A 23906-nucleotide genomic window follows, 5' to 3' on the forward strand; every position below is an offset into this window, starting at 1 on the left:
CTGAAATCTTTTGAGGATCAAAATTCCTTCTCTAGAGACTACATGACCCAAGAATATGATAGATTCGAGCCAAAATTCACACTTTAAAAATTTCGCGTACAATTAGTACTGATGAAGAGTCTGCAACACTGCCCCGAGATGATCGGCATGGTCTTCCCGACCTCGTGAATAAACAAGAATATCGTCAATGAATACTATCACAAAGGAATCGAGAAAAGGCTTGAAAACCCGATTCATAAGATCCATGAAAGCCGCCGGGGCATTTGTTAGCCCAAAAGACATTACCAGAAATTCAAAGTGCCCATACCGGGTCCGGAAAGTCATTTTTGGAATATCTTGCTCCCTGATCTTCAATTGGTGGTACCCGGACCATAAATCAATTTTGGAGAAGTACCTAGCACCCTGTAACTGATCAAACAAATCATCTATTCTTGGTAACGGGTACTTATTTTTGATTGTGATTTTGTTGAGCTGTCGGTAGTCAATACACATACGTAGTGACCTATCTTTTTTCCTCACAAAGAGAACCGGTGCGCCCCATGGAGACACACTCGGTCGGATGAAACCCTTCTCTAACAAATCCTTCAATTGCACCTTTAACTCCTTCAATTCTGCTGGTGCCATCCTGTAGGGCGGAATAGATATAGACTGCATGTCTGGCATCACATCAATCCCAAAATCAATCTCCCTATCTGGCGGAATCCCAGGGAGTTCATCAGGAAAGACCTCTGGAAATTCATTCACAACTGGCACAAACTCAAGTGTAGGTGCCTCAACGTCGGTGTCCGTAACCCGGACCAAGTGATAGATACACCCTTTGTTAATCAACTTCGTGGCCTTAAGGTAAGAAATAAACCTACCCTTCGGCACCACATTATCCCCCTTCCACTCAACAACTGGCTTATTTGGAAATTCAAATCTTATGGTTCTAGTTCGGCAGTCGAGCTTAGCAAAACATGAATAAAGCCAATCCATCCCTATAATTACATCAAAATCGACCATCCCCAATTTAATTAGATCGGCCACGATGTCCCAACCACGTACCGTGACAATACAACCCCTATAAACCCGTGCGGCCACAATAGACTCGCCAACCTGAGTAGATACAGAGAACGACTTATGAAGCTATTCTAGTTCTATCCCAAATTCCATAGCAACATAAGGGGGTAACATAGGACAAGGTGGAACCGGGATCAATAAGAGCATATACATCATGAGATTGGACAGTCAATATACCTGTGACAACATTTGGAGAAGCCTCTACACTCTAGCGACTACTCATAACATAGAAATGGCTGGGTTCTGTTGAACTCTACGCATCACCCCTAGCTGCACCATGCTCTGCTGGTGCCGGAGTGCCTCGAGCTGGAGGGGGTGCTAAAGATGTAGCAGCTGCAGAACTAGATGGCTGTGCTGTGCCCCTGCCCGAACCCTGGCGGGATAAACGACACTCCCTCTAAATATGGCCCCTCATTCTGCACATGTAATATACCGGCAGGTCCTGGTAAAAGATCCCCACACTTGGGGCATGGGGGCCTCCGCTGCTGCTGGAATCTCCCTCCCGATCGGCCCTAATGGTGGGGCCTCCTGCTGCCCTGATTGGGCCTGAAGCGACTCCCCTGCGGCTGACTGTGCCCTGCTGGTGGTGCACTACCTGAAGATTGAGCATAAGACTGGGATGGCCCTGATGATCCTCCCCTAAAAACTGATCTTCCACCACTAAATGAATCTCCAGGGTTGCCCGCGGATCAGACCTTGCTGGTACCCTCTCGCTACCTTCTATTCTTCAACTTACGTTCCTCTGTAGCTTGAGCAAATGTTACCATTTTCTCATAGTTCATATCTGAATTCAAGGCAGCTGTAGCGGCCTCATTGATAACCAAAGGGCTAAGGCCCTGCACAAATCGGTGCACTCTAGCCTCCATAGTAGGCAACATGAGAATGGCATATTTAGAAAGACGCACAAACTCCATGTGATACTCCCACACACCCATACTTCCTTGATTAAGGTTCTCAAACTCTATGACACGAGCTGCCCTAGTCTCGGCCGGCAAGAAATGGTCTATGAAAGCGTTAGTAAACTCACTCCACCTCGCTGGAGGGCTCCCCTCCTCCCGAGAGTCCTCCCACAGCTCGAACCAAGAATAGGCCACCCCTTTCAGGCGGTAGGCGGCCAACTCCACTCCCTCTGTCTCAGTAGCGCGCAAAACCCGGAGAGTCTTATTCATATCATCAATGAAGTCCTGTGGGTCCTCCTCGGGATTAGCACCCGTGAACACCGGAGGATCCAACTGTAGAAACCTGTTCACCCTAGAACTAGTAGAATCCCCTTTGTGGGCTAGAAGGTATGGGTGCAACATTCGACCTTTGGGATTGAGAAGCCACTATCTGAGTCAGCATTTGAATAGCTCCCCTAAGATCCCCATCAGAAATACCAAAACTGGAAGCTGGGGCTGGAGGTGGAATCAGAATATCAGGTAGAGGAACCGTCGCACCCTCAGTAGGTGTAGGGACTAGTGTGGCCTGGCCAGGTGGAGTGGAATCAGGCAGTGAAGTAGTCAGGGGAATATCCTCACCCCTCGTGTATTCACCCGCATCATCAAATAGAGGGTCAACTGCCACTCCTGAAGCAGCATTGGCCCATTGGCCAGTTGTTGCTCTCTTCTTAGGTGCCATATACTGAAAGTTAAAGGAATGCGTGAGTTAGAGGAGGAATAGTTGCACAATTAGTTTCATCGCACGATCCAAAATATCAAAGAAGGGTATTGTTCCTAAATGTCCAAGTAGCCTCCAACTTATAGATGTGGTCGACAACACACCGATAAGAAGGACTCTACCAGACACGACTCCAAGACATCCTAGGATGCTTTAAAACCTTAGGCTCTGATACCAAGTTTGTCACGTCCCAACCTCGGGGAGCACGACCGGCGCTCAACCGAGTGGACCCGGTCGAGCAAGCCTGCTAGACACTATCTACCCGACTCCCCTATGATCCAGAGAAGGCATGCTCTCATTAGTTAGGCAGTAGAAAGTTCATACATATATACATTACTAAGTTATTTTATTTTGTTACATCATTATTAAGTTTCAAAATACATACATCCTTATGACTGAGTGGATCAAGAGCCCAAAATACAACATATTCTGTTGACCTTTTTAACACCCATATACAACCCACATAGTGTCTACGGAGCCTCTAAAGATAAAAAAAAAGAGTAAAGATAGTGCCGGGAATAAGGCCCCGACTATACCTCAAAAAGTGACCACAATATAAACAAAAGGTACAATATATGACCCCGGAATGAAATGGGGCTCACTGAGTCCGCTGAGAAGAGGATGCAGCACTATCTGTGATCAACACTGTCTACTATGGAACTACCTACATTCATTTAAAGATGCAGCGCCCCCGGCAAAAGGGACGTTAGTACTATCGAATAATACTAGTATGTAAAACTAAAACACTGTCTCAATAGAATGAACAATAATACAGGGGGAAACAGTCAAGAATGCAATATGAGCTTTAAATATCACTAAAACATCAAGTTAAGGATCACATAGATTTTTAAGTCAATCCCCGCAATATTAGGTTGGATGATTTTTAGTGCCAATATGCCACAATCCACAATAGCACCGTGTTCTTAGACGGAGTTCGATCTCGGCCCGATTGGCTAGGCCATCTCCTTTGAGACATCAACTATATTCACACTTTCATCCACAATACCACTGTGTTCTTACACGGAGTCAGATCTTGGCCCGATCGGCTAAGCCATCTCATTTGAGACATCACCCTTTTTCAATCAGTCAGCTCACTTCGTATTTCTTTCCCATCTTTTCAATACAATGGAACTAATGGCCCCAATTATAAAGTTATTCTTGGCACTTGGCCGTATTTTATGATTCAAGTTCTTTTCCATATTCTAACATTATTATTATCATCAAGAACAACACGATTTTTATTCAAGACTTTTTGATTTCACATGTGAGCAATTTAGAATCCAAGGCACATAGCGGCTTTTTACACAATTTGGTATAACAGTCTTTAATCGAATTTGACTTGAAGTCTAGGCATTTTTAGCACATATTCTAAGTTTTGAACTTTTCCTCAAATGACGAGATAACATGATGAAAGCATGGGAATACATATTACACATATATTTTCAAAACAAGCACATTCGGATAGCAATTTCTAGGATGTTCATTTTTGGACTTGCATCGATTTCATGAATACCATGGGATTAAATTTTAAGAAGAGGGGGTTTAGCCAAAATACCTCAATTGAGCTTCTTAAAACTCTAAGATGTTCCGGAATATTAGCAACTTCAATCTATTTTAGCAATATAGCAAAATTGAGCCAAACATTAGGAAAGCGATCATGATTCTAGCTCACTTGAGCATTTTATCAAACACTATGTGTGTATTAAGGTTCCATGGACCTTTTATGAAAGACTATATCATCCCACACCCCATTCTTTTCTATCTTTAACTCACAACCTCCCCACGTACCTTAAGAATACATGCATGCAAGGTAAGCACTCGCATCCCCTTGAACTAACTTACTAATTGCTAATTCTAGTTATATTTCGAAATTAGGAGCTTAGTGATAGAATCTTACCTCTTAGAATGAAGACCTAGGGTGCTTTTCTTGATAATATTCAAAGTTTTAATCCAGAATTAAAGAGTAATTTAATGAAGATTACTTTCTCCCTCCAGGACTCTCTCTCACTCTAAAGTATCAGATTTTTTCTCAAAAATAGCCCCTTACATCTATTTTAACGAAGTAGGGTCAGGTTTTAAAAACTCAAAAATGAAGCTCCGGAACAGGTTTTGCGGTCGCATATGCGACCACATAATGATTATGCGGTCTGTGAAATGACCGTAAAATTTGGGTGCCAAAACTTGAAAGGAACTGACCAGGTCTGCGGTCACTATGCGACCTGCAGACCTGTTCTGCGGTCGCATAATGCACCGAAGAACGGTTCTGTGGTCGCATAGTGCACCGCAGAACCTCCCTCCGAAAAATCCCAAAACAGGATATGCGACAAGAGTGCGGCCCGTGAAATAGTTATGCAGTCGCATAATGGGCTGCAAAAATGACATTAAAAATGGCCCAAAATACTGCTCCACTCTGCGGCCATTCTGCGGTCCACAGAGTGGTTGTGCGGTCGCAGAACGGACCGCAAAAATGCCTACTTCTTCCCAATATTTTCCTTCATATGCGATGTTGCGCACTCGGTATCGGCTATGCGTCGATGGTTGTGATGCTTCAGATGGATTATGAAGGGCTATAAATTCTTGATTACCATCATGACGTGCTATCTAGTCTTGGGAGTAGATAATGATAGGTCTTCCAGTCGTTCATTCGTGGTACGAAAGCAGATTCTTGTATCTGGTTGGCAAGCACGAACTTGGGAAGACTGGTGGGTGGCCTAGTTATTGTGATTATGGTGAGGTTATGGTAAGGTGTTGATTTGAGTATAGCCAGGGGGTTATCTCCTGCGTGATGAGTTTGGATCGTGTGTTTCGTATGATATTTCCATTCGGTGGAATGCATATATTATCATTTCAGTGCATTTGGGGGAGTTTGCCTGGCTATTGCAAGTATGGGTATGCGCTTGGCGGAGTCTTCTATCACAAATATTGCATGAGTTTCTTTTGAAGTATTCAGCTAAATAGCCGTGCGAGATCGAGGCAACTATGAAGATATGGTACCTTGGGTTACGAATGATGTGTTCTATTGTTTCGAGCTAAGTGGGGGAGTCTGATATCAATGATCAGATTGCAGGATCATGCATTGTTTTAGTTTCCGTACTGAGGGATTACTTGGTTGTTTATTTGAATAGTCATGTGCTGGCTAAGTGCGGGTTGCCCATTGCTTATTGGTTGTGTATTGAAGATCAGAGTAAGGTGAGTGGTTATCGAAAAGGTTCTGATGAGTTCCATATCATATATGGCATTTAAGGACTCCTGAATTTATGAATGAATAAGGCTTGAGATCAGTAGTGAATGGTGACCGGATCAACGGTATTTCTATATCAATAATGATTATACACGGCAATATTAGAGAGATGCAAGAAACGACTTTAGATTTGCGGAAGGTTCCTTCAGAGCGAGCATATCGAATTGAGTTACTTTCAGGTTGGTAGTCTGCGTGACTCAGTTGAGTTAGAGGAGATCAGTTCTGATGACTTGATTATGTGTTAATGAGTTTCCAAATAATTCACCATGGTTATGGACACATCCCAGAGTTGATGTTTTCTACAGGTATAGAATCTATATTGCGTGTGGTTATGTTCTCCTGTATTGAGTTAAATTAAAGGTTCTCGGTTGATGAGGTGTTCAACTTGCTTGTGGTTCAGAGTCGATTATGAGATTTTCGTATTTTCACAAGATTAGCATATTAGTGGCGATGCTCCGTGTGGGGTTGAAAGTTGCGAGTTCAAGGTTGCGGTTTAATTTTGCAGGGAAAGATATGAGTTCTTGATGAAACAGACGATTTCGGGTGTTTAAGAGAATGCTGGCACTATTTGATATCACCAGAGGAGAGTGCGCATGTTGGCAAGTGCATTGTGTTTTGACTTGTGAGTATTTTTCTGTATGATGATGGAGTATGAGTGATGTATCAGCCATTCAAGTAGCGGTGTTGAGATCGGATATGGAGATTCTCGGATTCATGAGGTTCAGAGACTGGATGTTCGCGTAGGCAGACTATTCCTTGATTGTGAATTGTCAAGAAATGTTGAGGATTGGATGATTGATGGTATGTGTTATGGAAAGGTTACTATGGACTTTTTGAAGGTTATTTACATGTTTGGGGATGATCGGAATTTGGTTTGGGGATTATTTGTGAGCCTAATAAGAATGTGTATTCTGTATCAGATCAGATTTGCTTGCTCTTGCGCAGCTGTTACCACAGGTATATCATGAGGCAGAATGGATGTTATTCGTGCCTTGGTCTACGTTAAGTATTACTCTCTTATGCTATGACGAGTTATGAGGGTTACATGATTATCCGCATGCATATTGTAATTCTGTTGTGGCCTTATGGCATTATGGGCGAGATGGTCCTCGCGATGTTGATTTGCTTATTTCACCATAGTTGTGCTTGTCTTTCTCTATATTGTTTATACTCTGCAACGGTAATGTGATGAGATGCAACTCCTTACGCTTATTTTTTGTGTTTTTGTTTCACTTTCTAGAAAATAGATCATAGGAAGATGTTAAAATTACCCCGCCTGCTTAACTTGCTTAGTAGCCTTCTTATTTAACTTTCTTACTATTATCTACCATATCTGAATTATTACTTGTTTGGTGTACGAAACCGCATTGTGTGGGGCACCATATGGCTTTGGTATGACTTGTCGGTTGGGCTACTTGTGTTGGCGGAGATGAGATTTCTAGGCCTGAGATTTGCACTATCATATTGGGATGAGGAATGTTTGGGAGAAGAATACCATATTTTCATTCAGAATTTGGCTATAGTCCTTGTCGAACAGGTGAGCTTCTTGACTTGTTGATCTGATGAGTGGTTATGAGTTTCTTTGTGTTTCTTTCATCATCGACAGTGTACGAAGGTTTTGAACGAGGTTTTATTTGATATGAGGTTTACTATCGGTACCAAAATCATTTTTGGGCAGCTATTGTGGTCAGAAGTTATTGTTGCGAGTATCTGAGTTATGTGGTATATCATGTGATTATATATTGGGTTATGATTAGGGATTGATAAAGTTTGTTCGGACTTATATAATGTATAAATATGAGATTCAGGTCTTGTAATGAATTCCGAATGTTGGAAATTGGGTTCTAAGGTTTACTAACTAAGGTTGAAGTAAGGATCTCTAGTTATGTTGTGTTGGCGGGCTTATACGGAGCGGGGTGACGTGGGATCACCCCCGGGTATGTGCATGGTAAGGTTACACCGTGATTTGATGGCCTTGGAACGACTCTTGGCACATTCGAGGGCGAACATATGTTTAAGTGGGGGAGGATGTAACGACCCGACCGGTCGTTTTGAGTATTTGCATTCCGTTCATATATTTGAAGTCTTGAGTAGCTTCATATGACATATTATAACTTGTGTGAATCGTTGGTTTTGGTTTTCAGGTGATTCGGGATTGATTCAGATGAAGGATTCTCATGTTAGAAGCTTTAAGTTAGGAGAGTTGGCCAAGTTTGACTTTTTTGTATTTGACCCATGATCGGAGTTTTAATAGTTCCATTAGGTTCGGATGGTGATTTTGGACTTGGGCGTATTCCCGAATTTGCATTTGGATGTTTCTCGAAGGTTTTGGCATTAATTGGCAAAAGTTGGCAATTTGGAATTTTAGAATTGTCATAAGTTTGACCGGAAGATGACTTTAACGATATCGGGTTCGAATTTTGGATCTGGGAGTTAGAATAGATTCGTTATGTCATTTAGGACTTATGTGCAAAATTTGAGGTCATTCCGAGTTGATTCGATATGGTTCGGCACGAGTTTTAAAAGTTGAAAGTTCAAAAGTTCATTAAGTTTGATTTGAGGTGTGATTTGCGGTTTTGCTTTTTTTTATGTGTTATTTGAGTCCTTGAGTAGGTCCGTATTATGTGAGACTTGTTGGTATGTTCGGACTGGGTCCCGAGGGGCTCGGGTGAGTTTTGGGGTGGTTTCAGATCATTCCGGATTGGCTTGGAGTTACTGGTTTCTGCTGTTTCCTGATGTTTCTGTAGTTCTTCGCGATTGCAAAGAAATGGTCGCGATCGCGCAGTGATTTATGGAACTGGGGATTTTCTTCATCGCATTCATGATAGGTCGACCGCGTTCGCGTAGAGTTGGGGCAAGTCTTCCTCGCGTTCGCGAATGTGGGATCGCGTAGTGTGAGGTGGGAGCTGGAGCTGGAGGCCTTCTTCATCGTGTTCGCGTAATGGGAGCCGCGTTCGTGAAGTTCTGATTCAGCTGTGAGTCGAGTTCGCGAGGAATGTGCCGAACGCGAAGTGTAATCTCGTGGCAGTCACGTCTGTGCTTCGCGATCGCAAAGGTATTCCCACGATCGCGATGAGTGTTTCTGTTAAGTGGTTATAAGTACTCTATTTTCGGACATTGAGTCATTTTATCATATTTTGAGCTATGGAGCTCGGGTTTGGGCGATATTCACCACATGGATTGGGGTAAGTATTTTCTACTCGATTTTGATTATATTTCATGAATCTATCCTCGTTTTTGGCATTTCATTGATGATTTCAAAAGAAAAATTGGGGGATTTTGTCTAAACTTTCCTAAAAGTGAATTTTTGAGTATTGAACATCGATACGGAGTCGGATTTGAGCGAAATTAGTATGGTTGGACTCGTAATTAAATGGGTTGTCTGATTTTGTGAGTTTTGTCAGATTCCGAGGTGCGAGCCTGTGTTTGACTTTTTGGTTGACTTTGAGTAAATGTGTAAAGATTCGATCTTTATCAATTCCGTTTGCTTCCTATGACATTATTTGATGATTTTGACTTGCTTTTGGCTAGTTTTGAGCCGTTCGGAGGATGATTTGAGCCGGATGACACTTCTAGTGTATCACTTTGGCTTGATTGAGGTAAGTGTCTTGCCTAACTTTGTTGGGGAAATTTTTTCTACTAATTGATATTGTTTGCTACATGCGAGGGTGATGCATATATGAGGTGACGAGCGTATATGCATGTGCCATGGTTAATCATGCTCAGGGGTAAATTATACGATTAATTATGCCTTTTAGAACTATGTGACCTTCTTGTTTCATGTCTTACTTGACTTCTAGATTACTAAGAATATGAAATTAAATGCTAGAAACCAAGATTTAGCTTATTATAACTTGATTAAAATTTGACGGTTATTTATGAAACTATTGATATGCTAAATTCGGTCATCACTATGGTTAATCACTAGTACATCGCTACGACCGTTGCTCTTGAAATATTGGATTTTATACTTGAGTTGAAGATCATTTTTGAGACTTGTTGAAATGCTCGAACAATAAGGTTCTTGAGGTTTATTGAATTGTTATTGGCTTGAAAGCTGTGATTGATATTCTTTTGGAATATTCGTTGAATCACTCTCCTTGATGTTATTCATGCTTCCTACCTTACTTATTATTGATATACATGTGCTTGGTGAGAAAGAGTGTAAAAGCACGAAGGGTGATGTCGTGCCATTGCATATACATTATCATGTGATGCACCTGCCTCAGATCCTGCACGATTTGTGCAGAAGTGTAGCGTGAGTACATAAACAACATGTACCCAGTAAGTATCTAGTCTAACCTCGAGAAAGTAGTAACGAGGGATCGATATCAACACTTACTAGAGGTCAATAAATACAGTGTAAAAATCATAAATAGGCATGAAATACAACAATAACAATGAAATAAGAAACACTAATTAATAATTCTTAAACATAATATCAATTTAAAGTCTCCAACTATCACAGGCCAAGTCTTTAACACATACGAGCCACCGAGTAGTTTTCAAGTCTCAGATCAAGAAAGAAATATCAAGTATAATCGGACACTGAGAAATATCACCCACGATTTATGCCAAGCAGAGGCGGATCCAGGATTTAAATCCTATGGGTTCACTTTTAAGATTTTTAATATTGAACCCATTATATTTTTAAAATTATGGGTTCATATCTACTATTTTTGCAATTTTAATAAATTTTTACATATAATTTTTTACTCCGCGTCGAAAGTTATGGATTCAGTTGAACCCGTAGCTAGTATGCTACATCCGCCTCTGATGCCAAGGTCGTACGGCCCGATCCAAAATAGTGTGTATACTACCGAGGGTCGACCGACGCGAACCATAGATTCATCTAACATACTGCCGAGGCGTTCGTCCCGATCCACTTGAATTGAGAAAACTCTACAAACTCCGATCAACGACTACTACATAGGAATAATACTCAAAGAAGGCATAATTTTCGCTAATAATCAAGTATTCCGCCAAAACTTAAAGTAATGAAGCTTAGTCTTTTAAAATCCTTTATCTAATTTCAATTGTTAATTCAAGTAATTAAACTAATAAGTTGGGTGCAAATAATACGAGTAGTACATGGTAAAGTCCTAAGTCTACCCGGACATAAGCATGATTTTAGCTATGTAGGGACTCTCGTCATATCGTGCGTACGTAGCACCCACAATTATTAGCAAATAACTATTTAAAACACCTACGAGGATAATTCCCTTTTACAAGGTTAGGCAAGAGACTTACCTCGTCTCCAAGTCCTTTTTCTTGTCCACAATTCACACTAGAAGCCTCAAATCGGTGCCAAGCAATCCGAAACTAGCCAAAGCTTGTACAAACTAATGAATATATGCTCAAAATTTTATAATTTAACTATTAGAGTAATTACCCAACCCAATTTGGAAGATTCCTAAAATTCACTCCGGGCCCACGTGCTCGGGTTCCGAAAAGTTTTATAAATAAATGGTACCCATAACCTCACGAACACAAATATATAATTTCTACTTAATTCTAATCATTTTCACGGTCTAATCCCATTTTTAACAAAACCTAGATTTTTCAACACAATCCTAAAATTTTCACATTTTACATGTTAAAATCTACCTATAATCCATGTAATAAACTCACACTATGTAGAGATTACTTACCTCAATGTTCTAGATAAAAGAACCTCTCCAATGAGCTCTAAAATCAGCCACAAGTTGAGAGAAATGAACAAAATAAGCTAAAGTCCCGTTTTTAATCAAGTCTACTGCCCAGCGATCGTTCTTCACGATCGCGAAAAGGGCCTCGCGATCGCGAAGGCAAGCTGCCAAGGCCCCCTGAAAATGTACTTTGCAAACACGAAGAAGGCCACGCGAACGGGAAGGCTTTCCTGACCAAAGCTTTGCGAACGCGGCCCCACCTTCGCGAACGCGAAAGGAAATTGGCCAGCTAACCCCCAGACCCAATTTCTCCTATGCGATTGCGGACTCAGGTACGTGAACACGATGACCAGTGGCCTAGAGCATCGCAAACGCCTAGAACAAAGCTTTCCCCCAGCTCCATTCCTTCATCGCGAACGAAAGGGCATCTCCGCATTCGCGAAGAAGGAAACCAGAACCAGCAAATTCAGCAATTTTTGACTTAGCTCCGGGCAGTCCAAAACATACCCGAGCCACTCAGGACCCTGTCCAACTGCACCAATAAGTCGATAAACATAATACGGACCTACTCGAACCCTCAGAACACGTAAAATAATATTGAAGCTAAGAATCTCACCCCAAAACCAAATTGATCAACTTATGAACTTCAAACTTCTTCAACTAGGTCCGAACGCGTCGAATCATACTTAGACAACTCGGAATGATGCCAAATTTATGGGTACAAATCATAAATCACCATACGAACCTATTCCCATGCTCGAAATCCCAAACGAGCCTCAATTACACCAAAGTATACTTCAAACCAAATTTAAAGAACTTGAAAACCTTCAATGCGCCAACTTCCAAGATTATGCGCCGAAAGGCTCCCGGATCACCCGAACCTATTGGAACCATAAAATCCCGGTTTCGAGGTCGTTTACTCAAAATATTGACTCAAGTCAATTTTGGCCATCTTAGACCACTATTATGGAACTAAGTGTTCCGATTTCAATCCGAACTCTTCCAAACCCAAACCAACCATCTCGGCAAGAGCACATATGAGGAGTCTTATTTTGGGGAACGAGGATCTAGAAAGCAAAACGACAGGTCGGGTCATTATATTCTCCACATCTTAAACAAATGTTCGTCCTCGAACGGATCTAGAATCATACCTGGAGTGCTGAATAAGTGTGGATATCTGCTCTGCATGTCCTCCTCGGGCTCCCAAGACGCTTCCTTGACTGGTTGACCCCTCCATTGGACCTTTACCGCAGAAATCTTCTTAGACCTAAACTGGCGAACCTGCCTATCAACAGTGGCAACTGGTTCCTCCTCATACCCCAAACTCTCATCTAGCTGAACCGTGCTGTAATCTAACACATGCGACTTATCGGCATGGTACTTCCGGAGGATAGACACATGGAAGACCGGATGAACTCTCGATAGACTGGGAGGCAAGGAATGCTCATAAGCAGCCTCCCCAACTCACCTCAATACCTCAAATGGGCCAATAAACCTCAGACTCAACTTGCCCTTCTTTCCAAACCTCATGATACCCTTCATCGGTGAGACTTTCAAGAGAACCTTCTCGCCCACCATAAATGATAAATCACGTGCCTTCTGATCCGCGTACTCTTCTGTCTGGACTGTGCTGTGTGAAGTCGATCCTGAATCAACTTTACCTTCTCCAAGGTATCCTTCACTAAATCAGTGCCATATAACCTAACCTCGTCGGGATCAAACCATCCGATGGGCGAACGACATCGCCGACCATATAAATCCTCAAATGGAGCCATATCGATGCTAGACTGATAATTGTTGTTATAAGCAAACTTGACCAAAGGTAAGAACCGATCCCACTGCCCTCCAAAGTCAATCACACACGCTTTGAGCATATCCTCCAGAATTTGAAATGTCTGCTCTGACTGCCCGTCGACCTGCGGATGAAAGGCTATGCTTAGCTCTAGCCGAGAACTCAACTCGCTCTGTACTGCTCTCCAGAAATACGAAGTGAACTGAGGGCCTCTATCTGAAAAGATGGAAACATGCACACCATGCAACCGGACAATCTCTTGAATGTAAATCTAGGCCAATCTCTCTGAAGTGTACGTAGTCACAACCGGAATAAAGTGTGCCGACTTGGTCAGCCTGTCGACAATGACCCAAACGACATCAAACATCCTCAACGTCCGCAACAACCCAACTACGAAGTCCCTAGTGTTGCGCTCCCACTTCCACTCCGGTATAACCATCTGCTGGAGTAGGCCACCTGGTCTTTGGTGCTCATACTTAACCTGCTGGCAATTTAGACATATCGCTATATACTCAACTATGTCCTTCTTCATCCACCGCCACCAATAGTGATGCCTTAGGTCGCGCTACATCTTCGTAGCACCAAGATGAATAAAATACTGAGAACTATGTGCCTTCTTTAGAATCTTCTGCCTTAAGCCATCAACATTAGGAACACACAGGAGACCCTGGAGTCGCAGAACACCATCCTCACTGATAGTAACCTCATTTGCACCACCCTGTAGTACCACATCTCTATGAACCAGCAGGTGTGGATCATCGTACTGATGAGCCTTGATCCACTCAAATAATAAAGACTGGGCCATAACACATGCAAGAAATCGACTGGGCTCTAAAATATCCGACCTCACAAGTGTGTTAGCCAGGGACTGAATGTCCAAAGCCAATGGCCTCTTCTCTGCCGAAATGAATGCCAAACTACCCATACTCTCGGCCTTTTTGGTTAAGGCATCCGCAATCACATTCGCCTTGCCCGGATGGTAAACAATAGTAATATCATAGTCCTTCAGCAACTCAATCCACCTACGCTACCTCAAATTAAGATCCATATGCTTAAACAAATGCTGCAAGCTATGATTATCGGTGCAAACCTCACATGACACCCTGTAAGATAATGCCTCTAGATCTTGAGAGCGTGAACTATCGCGGCCAACTCCAAATCATGTACGGGGTAATTTTTATCATGGGGCTTAAGTTGACGTGAAGCATATGCAATAACTAACCCCTCCTGCATCAATTCACAACCCAGGCCAACACGTCAAGCGTCGCAATACACAATATGCATCCTTGAACTGGAGGGCAACACTGACACCGGTGCTGTAGTCAATGCGATCTTGAGCTTCTAAAAGCTCGCCTCGCAATTATCGGACCATATGAATGGAGCACCCTTTTGGATAAATCTAGTAAAAGGTGCCGCAATAGACGAGAAGCCCTCCACAAACCGACGATAATAACCTGATAACCCTAAGAATCTCCTGATCTCGATCACTGTGGTAGGACGAGGCCAACTCTGGACTGTCTCGATCTTCCTGGAATCTACCTTAATACCCTCACTTGATACAACATGTCCCAAGAATGCCACATAATCTAACTAGAACTCGCACTTGGAGAACTTAGCATATAGCTTTTGTTCCCGCAAACTCTAAAGCACGACTCTAAAATGTTGCTCGTGCTCCATCATACTACGCGAGTAAATCAATATGTCATCAATGAAGACAATAACAAATGAGTCAATATATGGCCTGAACACCTGATTCATCATAACCATAAATGCCGCTGGGGCGTTGGTCAAGCCAAAGGATATCACTAGAAACTCATAATGCCCATATCAAGTTCGAAAAGTCGTCTTCGGAACATCCGAAGCATGAATCTTCAGCTGATCATACCCAGATCTCAATTCGATCTTAGAGAACACCCTGGCACCCTGTAACTGGTCAAAAAATCATCAATGTGCGACAACGGGTACTTGTTCTTAATGGTAACTTTTTTCAACTGGCGGTAATCAATGCACATCCGCATACTCCTATCTTTATTTTTCACAAATAATACCGGTGCACTACTAGGCGACACACTCGCCCTGATGAACCCCTTCGCATGCAACTCCTCAAGATGTTCCTTCAATTCCTTCAGCTCTTTCAGAGTCATGCAGTACGGTGGAATAGAGATAGGCTGGGTACGTGGCGCCAAATCAATATTGAACTTGATATCACGATCTAGTAGCATGCGTGGTAGATCAGAAGGAAACACATCGAAAAACTTCTGCACCATGGGCACTGAATCAATCATGGGAGTCTCTGTAGCAGTATCCCGAACATAAGCCAGATAAGCCAAACAACCCTTCTCGACCATATGTCGAGCCTTCAAGAAAGAGATAAACCGACTAGATGTACTGATAGATGAACCCCTCCACTCCAATCTAGGCAAATCTGACATCGCCAAGGTAGTAGTCTTGGCATGGCAATCAAGAACGACATGGTACATAGACAACCAGTCCATGCCCAGGATGACCTCAAAGTCAGTCATATCGAGCAATAGAAGATCCACTCTGGTCTCAGAACCACAGAAAGTCACAATACAGGACCGATAAACCCGATCCACAACAACAGAATCACCCACTGGCATGGACACAAATACAGGAGCACCCAAGGACTCACGAGAAACACCCAGATAGTGAGCAAATAGAGATGTAACATATGAATATGTAGACCCTAGATCAAATAGTACCGAAGCATCCCTACCGTAGACAAAAATAATACTTGTGATCATGACGTCTGAGGCTACTGCATCTGGTCTGGATGGAAAGGCATAGAACCTAGCTGGAGCGCCACCTGACTGGCCTCCACCTCTAGGGCGACCCCTACCCACCTACCTCCATCTCTGGTCGGTCGGACGACTGGTGTGGCAGCTGATGTAGTGATCATGGGCTAATGGCCCTGCTGTACTGCCTTGCCCCGGAGTCTGGGGCAAAATCTCCTCATATGAATAAGCTTCCCGCACCCATAGCAACCTCTCTGTGTGGAAGATGACTGACCTTGGGTCTGACCCTAGGGACCTGAACACCCATTGGAAAAACCCTGAATAGCCGCTGGATGACAGGAGCTCTTTGGAATAACGCTGAAATAGGGCCGTACTAGAGCACCCCGAGAAGGCGGTGGTGCTGAATATGTAGTCCTGCTAGACTGGCCCCTCACAAACTGACCTCTACCCCTAGACAGAGCACCGCTGTACCCTCCAGAATATCGATGCTGCTTGTCCCTCGATGCATGCTCTCGGCCCTGCTGATGGATACCCTCGATCCTTCGAGCTATCTCTATAACTTGCTCGTAAGGTGTCCCCATCCCAATCTCTCGGGCTATAGTAACCTGGATACCATAGTGCAAGCCCGTAATAAACCTCCATACACTCTGTGCATGGTGGGGAGTATCATAAGTGCATGGCAACACAACTTAGAGAATCTCACCTCATAATCGGTCACACACATCTGACCCTGCTGGAGCCGCTTGAACTGACCCCGTAGCTTTTCCCTCTAAGAGGGTGGAATATATCTCTCCGGAAAGAGACGCGTGAACTGGTCTCAAGTCAAGGGAGGCAAACCTGTTGGTCTACTAAGAAGATACAATTGCCACTATTTACGGGCCCTGCCCTCCAACTGAAATGTGGTGAAGTCCACCCTGTGGGACTCCAATACTCTTATGTTGTTCAGTTTGTCTCTGCAATGATCAATAAAATCCTGGGGATCCTCATGTCTCTCACCGCCAAAGGCACAAGGATATAGCTTGGTTCATCTATCCAACAGCTTCTGCGGCTCACCGGTCGCGGCTGGTCTAGGCTCTGGTATAGCCACTGCAACCGGCTGAGCCTCGCCCGCAGGTAGTATACCTGGGGTCTGATATACAAAAGTAGCATTCCATAAAGCTTGAGCGGTAGGGGTCTATGCTCCCCCTCCCGCTTGAGATGTGGTTGGGTCAGCTGGAAATAAACCAACCCGCGTTATAGAGTCCATGAACTGTAGCTTACAGCCCATGATCTCCTGAAATGCCAGTGCAGACATGAAATTTGCCAGGGCCGGCTCAGCTGCAGGTGCCTCATCCTGCTCCTCAATGGAAGGATCCTCCACTGGATCCGCTGTTTATACAACGGGAGCAACTCTAGGACGCCCTCATCTTCTAGCAGGAGCTGGGGTCCTCCCTCGGCCTTAGCCTCAGCCTCTAGCAATAGGGGGAGCAGCTCCTCCACCGCCGAGTACATTTGTCGCGCGCGTTCTCACCATTTGTTAGAGAATAAGAGAAAGATACTTAGCACAACATCAACTGCACGATAGGAGATGAATAAGAGAAGTTTTCTAACATCTTATAGCCTCTCGAAGATAAGTACGGACGTCTCCACCCCGATCCGCAAGACTCTATTAGGTCCGCTCATGACTTGTGAGACCTAAGTGAATCTAGTGCTCTGATACCAAACTGTCACGACCCAATTCCTACTATATGCCGTGATGGTGCCCAACGTCGCCGCTAGGCAAGCCAATAGTGAACTATCCATCTAATTGTACATTTTAATATTGTTAATGTCATTGATTTTATTTAATAAAGAAACAAATATTAGGTGACCGTAGCAACATAAAGCATAAAGTAAACATAAGAGTGAAGTAGTGAAATTTATAAATAAAAACCATTAGTATCTACTAGAAATTTCTCAAAACCCGGTGTCACAAGTGTACGAGCAAACTAGTAGAATATACAAAACCTCCTATACTACTGTTTGAAGTAAGATAGACAGAAAAGTAAATACAACAAGGAGGAGACTCCCGGTGCTGCAGAATGGACCATAGGAAATAGCTCACTACTAAGTCTCCAGGTAGCAGGGGTACGCGCCTGACTGGCCACCAGATGCACCTGCCTCAGATCCTGCACAATTAGTTTAGAAGTGTAGCGTGAGTACATAAACAACATGTATCCAGTAAGTATCTAGTCTAATATCGAAGAAGTGGTGACGAGGGGTCGACATTGACACTTACTAGAGGTCAATAAATAAAGTATAAAAATCATAAATAGGCATGAAATACAACAATAACAACGAAATTAGAAAAAATAATTAATAATTCTTAAACATAATCTCAATTTAAAGTCTCCAACTATCACATGCCAAGTCTTTAACACATAAGAGTCATCGAGCAATTTTCAAGTCTCGGATCAAGAAAGAAATATCAAGTATAATCGGACTCCGAGCAATATCACGCACGATTTATGCTGATATCGTACGGCTCAATCCAGATTAGTGTGTACACTACCGAGGGTCAACCTGCGCGAACCATAGATGCATCTAACATACTGCCGAGATGTTTGGTCCGATCCACAGGAATAGAGAAAACTCTAAAAAATCCAATAAATGACTACTACATAGGAATAATACTCAAAGAAGGCATAATTTCCGCTAACAATCAAGTATTCTGCCAAAACTCAAAGTAATGAAGCTCGGTCTTTTAAATCCTTTTATCCAATTTCAATTATAAATTCAAGTAATTAAATAACAAGTTGGGTACAAATAATACAAGTAATACATGGTAAAGTCCTAAGTCTACCCGGACATAAGCATAATTTTAGCTAGGTACGGACTTTCGTCACATCATGTGTATGTAGCACCTACAATTATTAATAAATAACTTTTTAAAATACCTACGGGGATAATTTCCTCTTACAAGGTGAGGCAAGAGACTTACCTCATCTCCAAGTCCTTTTTTCGGTCCACAATTCACACAAAGGCCTCAAATCGGTGCCAAGCAATTCGAAACTAGCCAAATGTTGTACAAACTAATCAATATATGCTTAAAAGCTTATAATTTAACTATTAGAGTAATTTCCCAATCCAATTTGAAAGATTTCTAAAATTCACCCCCGGGCCCACGTGCCCGAATTTCGAAATTTTTTATAAATAAATGTTACCTATAGCCTCACGAACACAAATATATAATTTCTATCATTTTTGTGGTAAAATCCCACAACCTAGGTTTTTTACCAAAATCCTAAAATTTTTACATTATACATGTTAAAATCTACCCATATTATATGTATTAAACTCACACTATGTAGAGATTACTTACCTCAATGTGCTAGATGAAAAACTCTCTCCAAAGAGCTCTAAAATCGGCCACAAGTTGAAAGAAATGAACAAAGTAAGCCAAAGTCCCGTTTTTAATGAAGTCTACTGCCCTGCGATCCTTCTTCGCGAAGGTGCCAAGGCACCCCTGAAAATGAACTTCGTGAATGCGAAGAAGGCCACGCGAATGCGAAGGCTTGCCTGACCAATGCTTCACGAACGCGTCCCCACCTTCGCGAACGCGTCCTCACCTTCGCGAACGCGAAGGGCAATTGGCCAGTTGACCGGCCCCCAAACCCAATTTCTCCTACACGATCGTAGACCCAGGTACGCGAAAGCGATGACCAGTGGCCCAGAGCATCACGATCGCAAGCTCCTTATCGCGAATGCGTAGAACAATGCTTCCCTAGCCCTATTCCTTCATCGCGAATGCGAGGGCATCTCTGCGTTCGCGAAGAAGGAAACCAGAACCAGCAAATTCAGCAATTTGGGAGTTAGCTCCGGGCGGTCCGAAACACACCCGTGCTACCCGGGACCCCATCCAACTGCACCAATAAGTCCATAAACTTAATACGGACCTGCTCGAACCCTCGAAAAATATAAAACAATATTAAAACTAAGAATCGCACCCCAAAACCAAATTGATCCACTTATGAACTTCAAACATTTTCAACTAGCTCCGAACGTGTCGAATTATACTTAGACAACTCGGAATGACGCCAAATTTTGCGTACAAATCATAAATAACCATACGAACCTATTCCCATGCTCGAATACCAAACGAACCTTGATTATACCAAATTCTACTTCAAACCAAATTTAAAGAACTTGAAAACCTTCAATACACCAACTTCCAACATTAGGCGCCTAAATGCTCTCCGATCACCCGAAACTCGATCCGAACACATGCCAAAGTACAAAATCGTCATACAAACATATTGGAACCATCAAATCTCGGTTCCGGGGTTGTTTACTTAAAATGTTGACTCAAGTCAAGCTTGGCCATCTTAGCCCACTATAGGAACTACGTGTTCCGATTTCAACCCGAACTCTTCCAAACCCAAACCAATCATCCCTGCAAGTTATAAAATAGTAAAAGCACACACATGGAGTCTTAATTCGGGGAACATGAATCTAGAAAGAAAAGCGACCGGTCATGTCGTTACATTTGTCTCCTTGAATTTTAACTCAAAGGCGTCTCAAAAATTGAACCTCGATTAATTCGATGTTTTAATAACCGCTAACTTTCCCTTCCTATTCGAAATAAAGATTTGTTTAAGGCAAGTGTCACAGTAAACTTCCTACCTCTGTGGGTCTGTCACATTAGTTACTGGACTCATCCCTTCTATTTATGTCTTTGCATATCCAAATACAAATTTGAGCCAGAAGGATTGACTACATTGTTGCCGATTGAGTTACGGATTTAGTGTGCCCTGATCATGTTGTCCGTGAAGTTATTATGTCATGATTTTTTCTTGTGTACATTTACGGATTTAGTGTACATTTTTTCTATAAACAGGGTATAATATATATCTATAAATGCATGTAAAAGTAAAATGACAGCTAATATACATGTATTATCTCACAAGCTGAATCTCATGATGACACCTATGCATGATAACACACCGTCCATAACGCACATACGTAATTGTGTTGAGCTATGTGTTTTAGTAGACCATTCAGAGTTAATAATATACTCATTTTGTACTCAAATATCAGTGCTTTATGGGCTACAGATGTTACGCCCTGAAACTAAGGTGGGACGTGATGGCACTTGACATATATAACCTATCAAGCAAACTCTATTCTAACTAACTGAATATGGTAATAAGGGTATTAAAGAAAATCACATATGAATAAGTTTTATGTAATAACTATCTGAAGACAATTAAAAGTTTAGCAACAATATTTGATATAAACTAAACCTACCAACTACGGTCATGAGCCTCTAATGTCTAAAACTAAGAGCAATGTCTTCGGGGCATTAATATATCTAAATAACTAAAAGTGTGAAAATAATCAAACCGTTGAAAGGAATTAATAAAGTCTATCTACTGAATTCACGAGAAGTCCAAAATTTAGCCACGAGGATCATTACCTGCACACTCAACGTCTGTCACACGACCTAGCAGGCCTAAACGGGCTAAGTGTCTCTAATGATACCCGGTAAGTCTTGTTTACCATCTCCCAAGTGAAGGACAAGACTTTTTAGACTAAACATTTATAATGAGGTAGAATACACATAACTTAAGCAATTTAATAAGTTAACACTGAAATTTGAAAGCTGAAGTATAATATGAAATCTGAGTTAAGTTCTAATAACTGAAAATAGTTGAGCTTCTTTATTATGAAAACTTTATCTAACAAACTACGGTACCTGTGAGTGTGAGGATGGCTGGACCAATCCTCGAGCCTCGCAACTTTTACACTCGAGGAGCTTGACTACTTACTTCTCCCAGACATATAATTCTGAACAATCAATGACACCTGCAAATGTGAGGTTGTCCCATTCCTTGGCCCGGTAGCATTTACACTCTGGGAGGCTAATCACAGTTTTCCTTTCTAAATCTGAATCTGAATCTAAATAATGAGCACCTGCAAGTGTAGGATAGCAAGCCTTGGCCACTACATCACTCACACGGGGGGAGGGAGGGGTGGCTACTTCTTCCAATACCGTATGTAATCACATATATCTAATTTAAGCTAAGTCTAAATGAATACAAGCAGTGACATAGCAATAACCAAATAAAATCAGAGAGGTAGATGAGTTATCATGCAAGATAATTCAATTTCTGTAAGATAATCTATATTATGACCTAGTGATAGATTGATAGCATTTAAGCGATCAAGAGTTTCTAATCAAATAGTCAAAGCATTTACATCTAAGAACAATCAGGCACTTTCTTATCAAATAATTTTCTTATTAATTAACCATTTCTTTACTGTCACTTTCTTTCCAAGACCTTGACTTAGGAAATTCAAAATGCAACTTACCTCAAAACAATTGTCCAAGTTTTCTCACAACAACCTCGTGTAGTCAACTCTTTAAAATCTATAATTTAAGTGATTAACACCATTAACCCAAATTACTTGCTCAACCAAATTCCTTAACCGTTTATCACTTCATGTTGTTTCCACCCATAAACTCCACCAATCTTATAATCTAAATATTGTTATATATCATTAACTTTTATAACTTAGGTGGTAGGAAGTAATGAGACTTACCTTGAAAGTTATTTTCACAAACCCTAGTTTTGAGTTCTTGAAGAGACCTCAAGATTTTCGTAAAATCTAATAAAATCCCATGATTTAAATGTTAGAACTCACATTAACGGATGTCAAGTAGCATATACAAGTCTCAAAAATATTACCTCAATGGTTGATGGTGACCCTTGGGGTAAAATATTCCCAAAGAAACAAACCTTGCCCTCTTGTGATGTTTTAAAATAAAAATTCCTTTTTGGGAGCCTTTTTATAGGGCTGGGCATTGCGCTATCTTGACACCATAGAGGCTGGAAAGCACCAGAACTTCTGTAGCTAGTGCTATTTTTGCGCCATAGCAGTTGGATGGCGCCAATAATCTTGCACTATATTCATGATCCGAGACTTTAACTTTCATCATATGAAATTCTTAATACCTTTAATATGCTTTGATTACATCATTTTTCTCTGAACTAGCACAGTCCAAGTTTAAGAATTCACTGGACATTATATTCTTCCCTTTTTATATGATATTCATCCTCGAATGAATATTATCGCTTCTTAGACTAAGAGGCGCATAGGCCTTTTGTCTAGTCCTTATTTCACTTCTTAATTCTTAAAGATTTTGCTAACGCAGAGTTTACTCTGGAGCTATCTAAAAGTACTCAACCTATCTAAATAATCACAACAAAAACACTTTTTTAATCCAGTGTCTCAATTTTAAAATGACCAACTACTTGCCTTTATAAAATTAATAACTATACACGCACGTTTGAGACGTAAAACAATCAATTAGGTAACATTAGATGTGCATAACCATAAAAGTAGCTTCATGAAACTTTAGTAAGTTAAATACCTTAATCTTAAAACAATTGAGGTACCAAGCCATCGAGGCTTATTCTAATTTGCAAGTAGCCTTTTCTAAAAGTGAATTCTCCTAAACACCTTGACTGAAGCAATATTCTTAGTTCACAAATTTTAGAACTTGCTTGATTAAGAATGCCACATGCACCTCTTAATGGGACTATCTTTTTATATACGTGTACCTCTTAATATGGGACGGTGTGACTAGGATCGTGCATTACATGTACATATCTTATGGCACCTTCCATAAGTGACACCTTTAGGAACATTTTGTCGCTTGCTCTAAACATTAAATCTTGGTGTCTCTTATTTGAGTTGACGACGCTATTACAAAGTGTTTACATATCAACTTT

At 41.7% G+C, this 23906-nt stretch overlaps 1 protein-coding gene across 1 annotated transcript; it reads right to left on the reverse strand.

Annotated features, from left to right (window-relative positions):
- Window positions 1-2316: 2316 nt before the first annotated feature.
- Window positions 2317-16733, reverse strand: LOC138909544 (uncharacterized). Its single transcript, XM_070200751.1, has 5 exons — window positions 16448-16733; window positions 15362-16103; window positions 13979-14418; window positions 13266-13612; window positions 2317-2679 (listed from the first exon to the last, which is right to left on the reverse strand). The coding sequence occupies exons 1-5, from the start codon at window positions 16731-16733 to the stop codon at window positions 2317-2319; spliced, it is 2178 nt and encodes a 725-aa protein (XP_070056852.1).
- Window positions 16734-23906: the final 7173 nt, after the last annotated feature.

This window comes from Nicotiana tomentosiformis, chromosome 1 (genome assembly GCF_000390325.3).
Source record: "Nicotiana tomentosiformis chromosome 1, ASM39032v3, whole genome shotgun sequence".
Taxonomy (NCBI): domain Eukaryota; kingdom Viridiplantae; phylum Streptophyta; class Magnoliopsida; order Solanales; family Solanaceae; genus Nicotiana; species Nicotiana tomentosiformis.

Bases quoted from the DNA above. Each gene is read 5' to 3' on its own strand.
- LOC138909544 (XM_070200751.1), bottom strand. From the start codon at position 16,733: ATGGGGACACCTTACGAGCAAGTTATAGAGATAGCTCGAAGGATCGAG. The intron at 14,419-15,361 runs GTACCCGTTGTC...GAGGTAGCGTAG, and splicing joins AAAGTTACCATTAAGAACAA to GTGGATTGAGTTGCTGAAGG. The intron at 2,680-13,265 runs GTAAAGTTGATT...TTTAACTTTCAG, and splicing joins TGAAGGATACCTTGGAGAAG to TATATGGCACCTAAGAAGAG.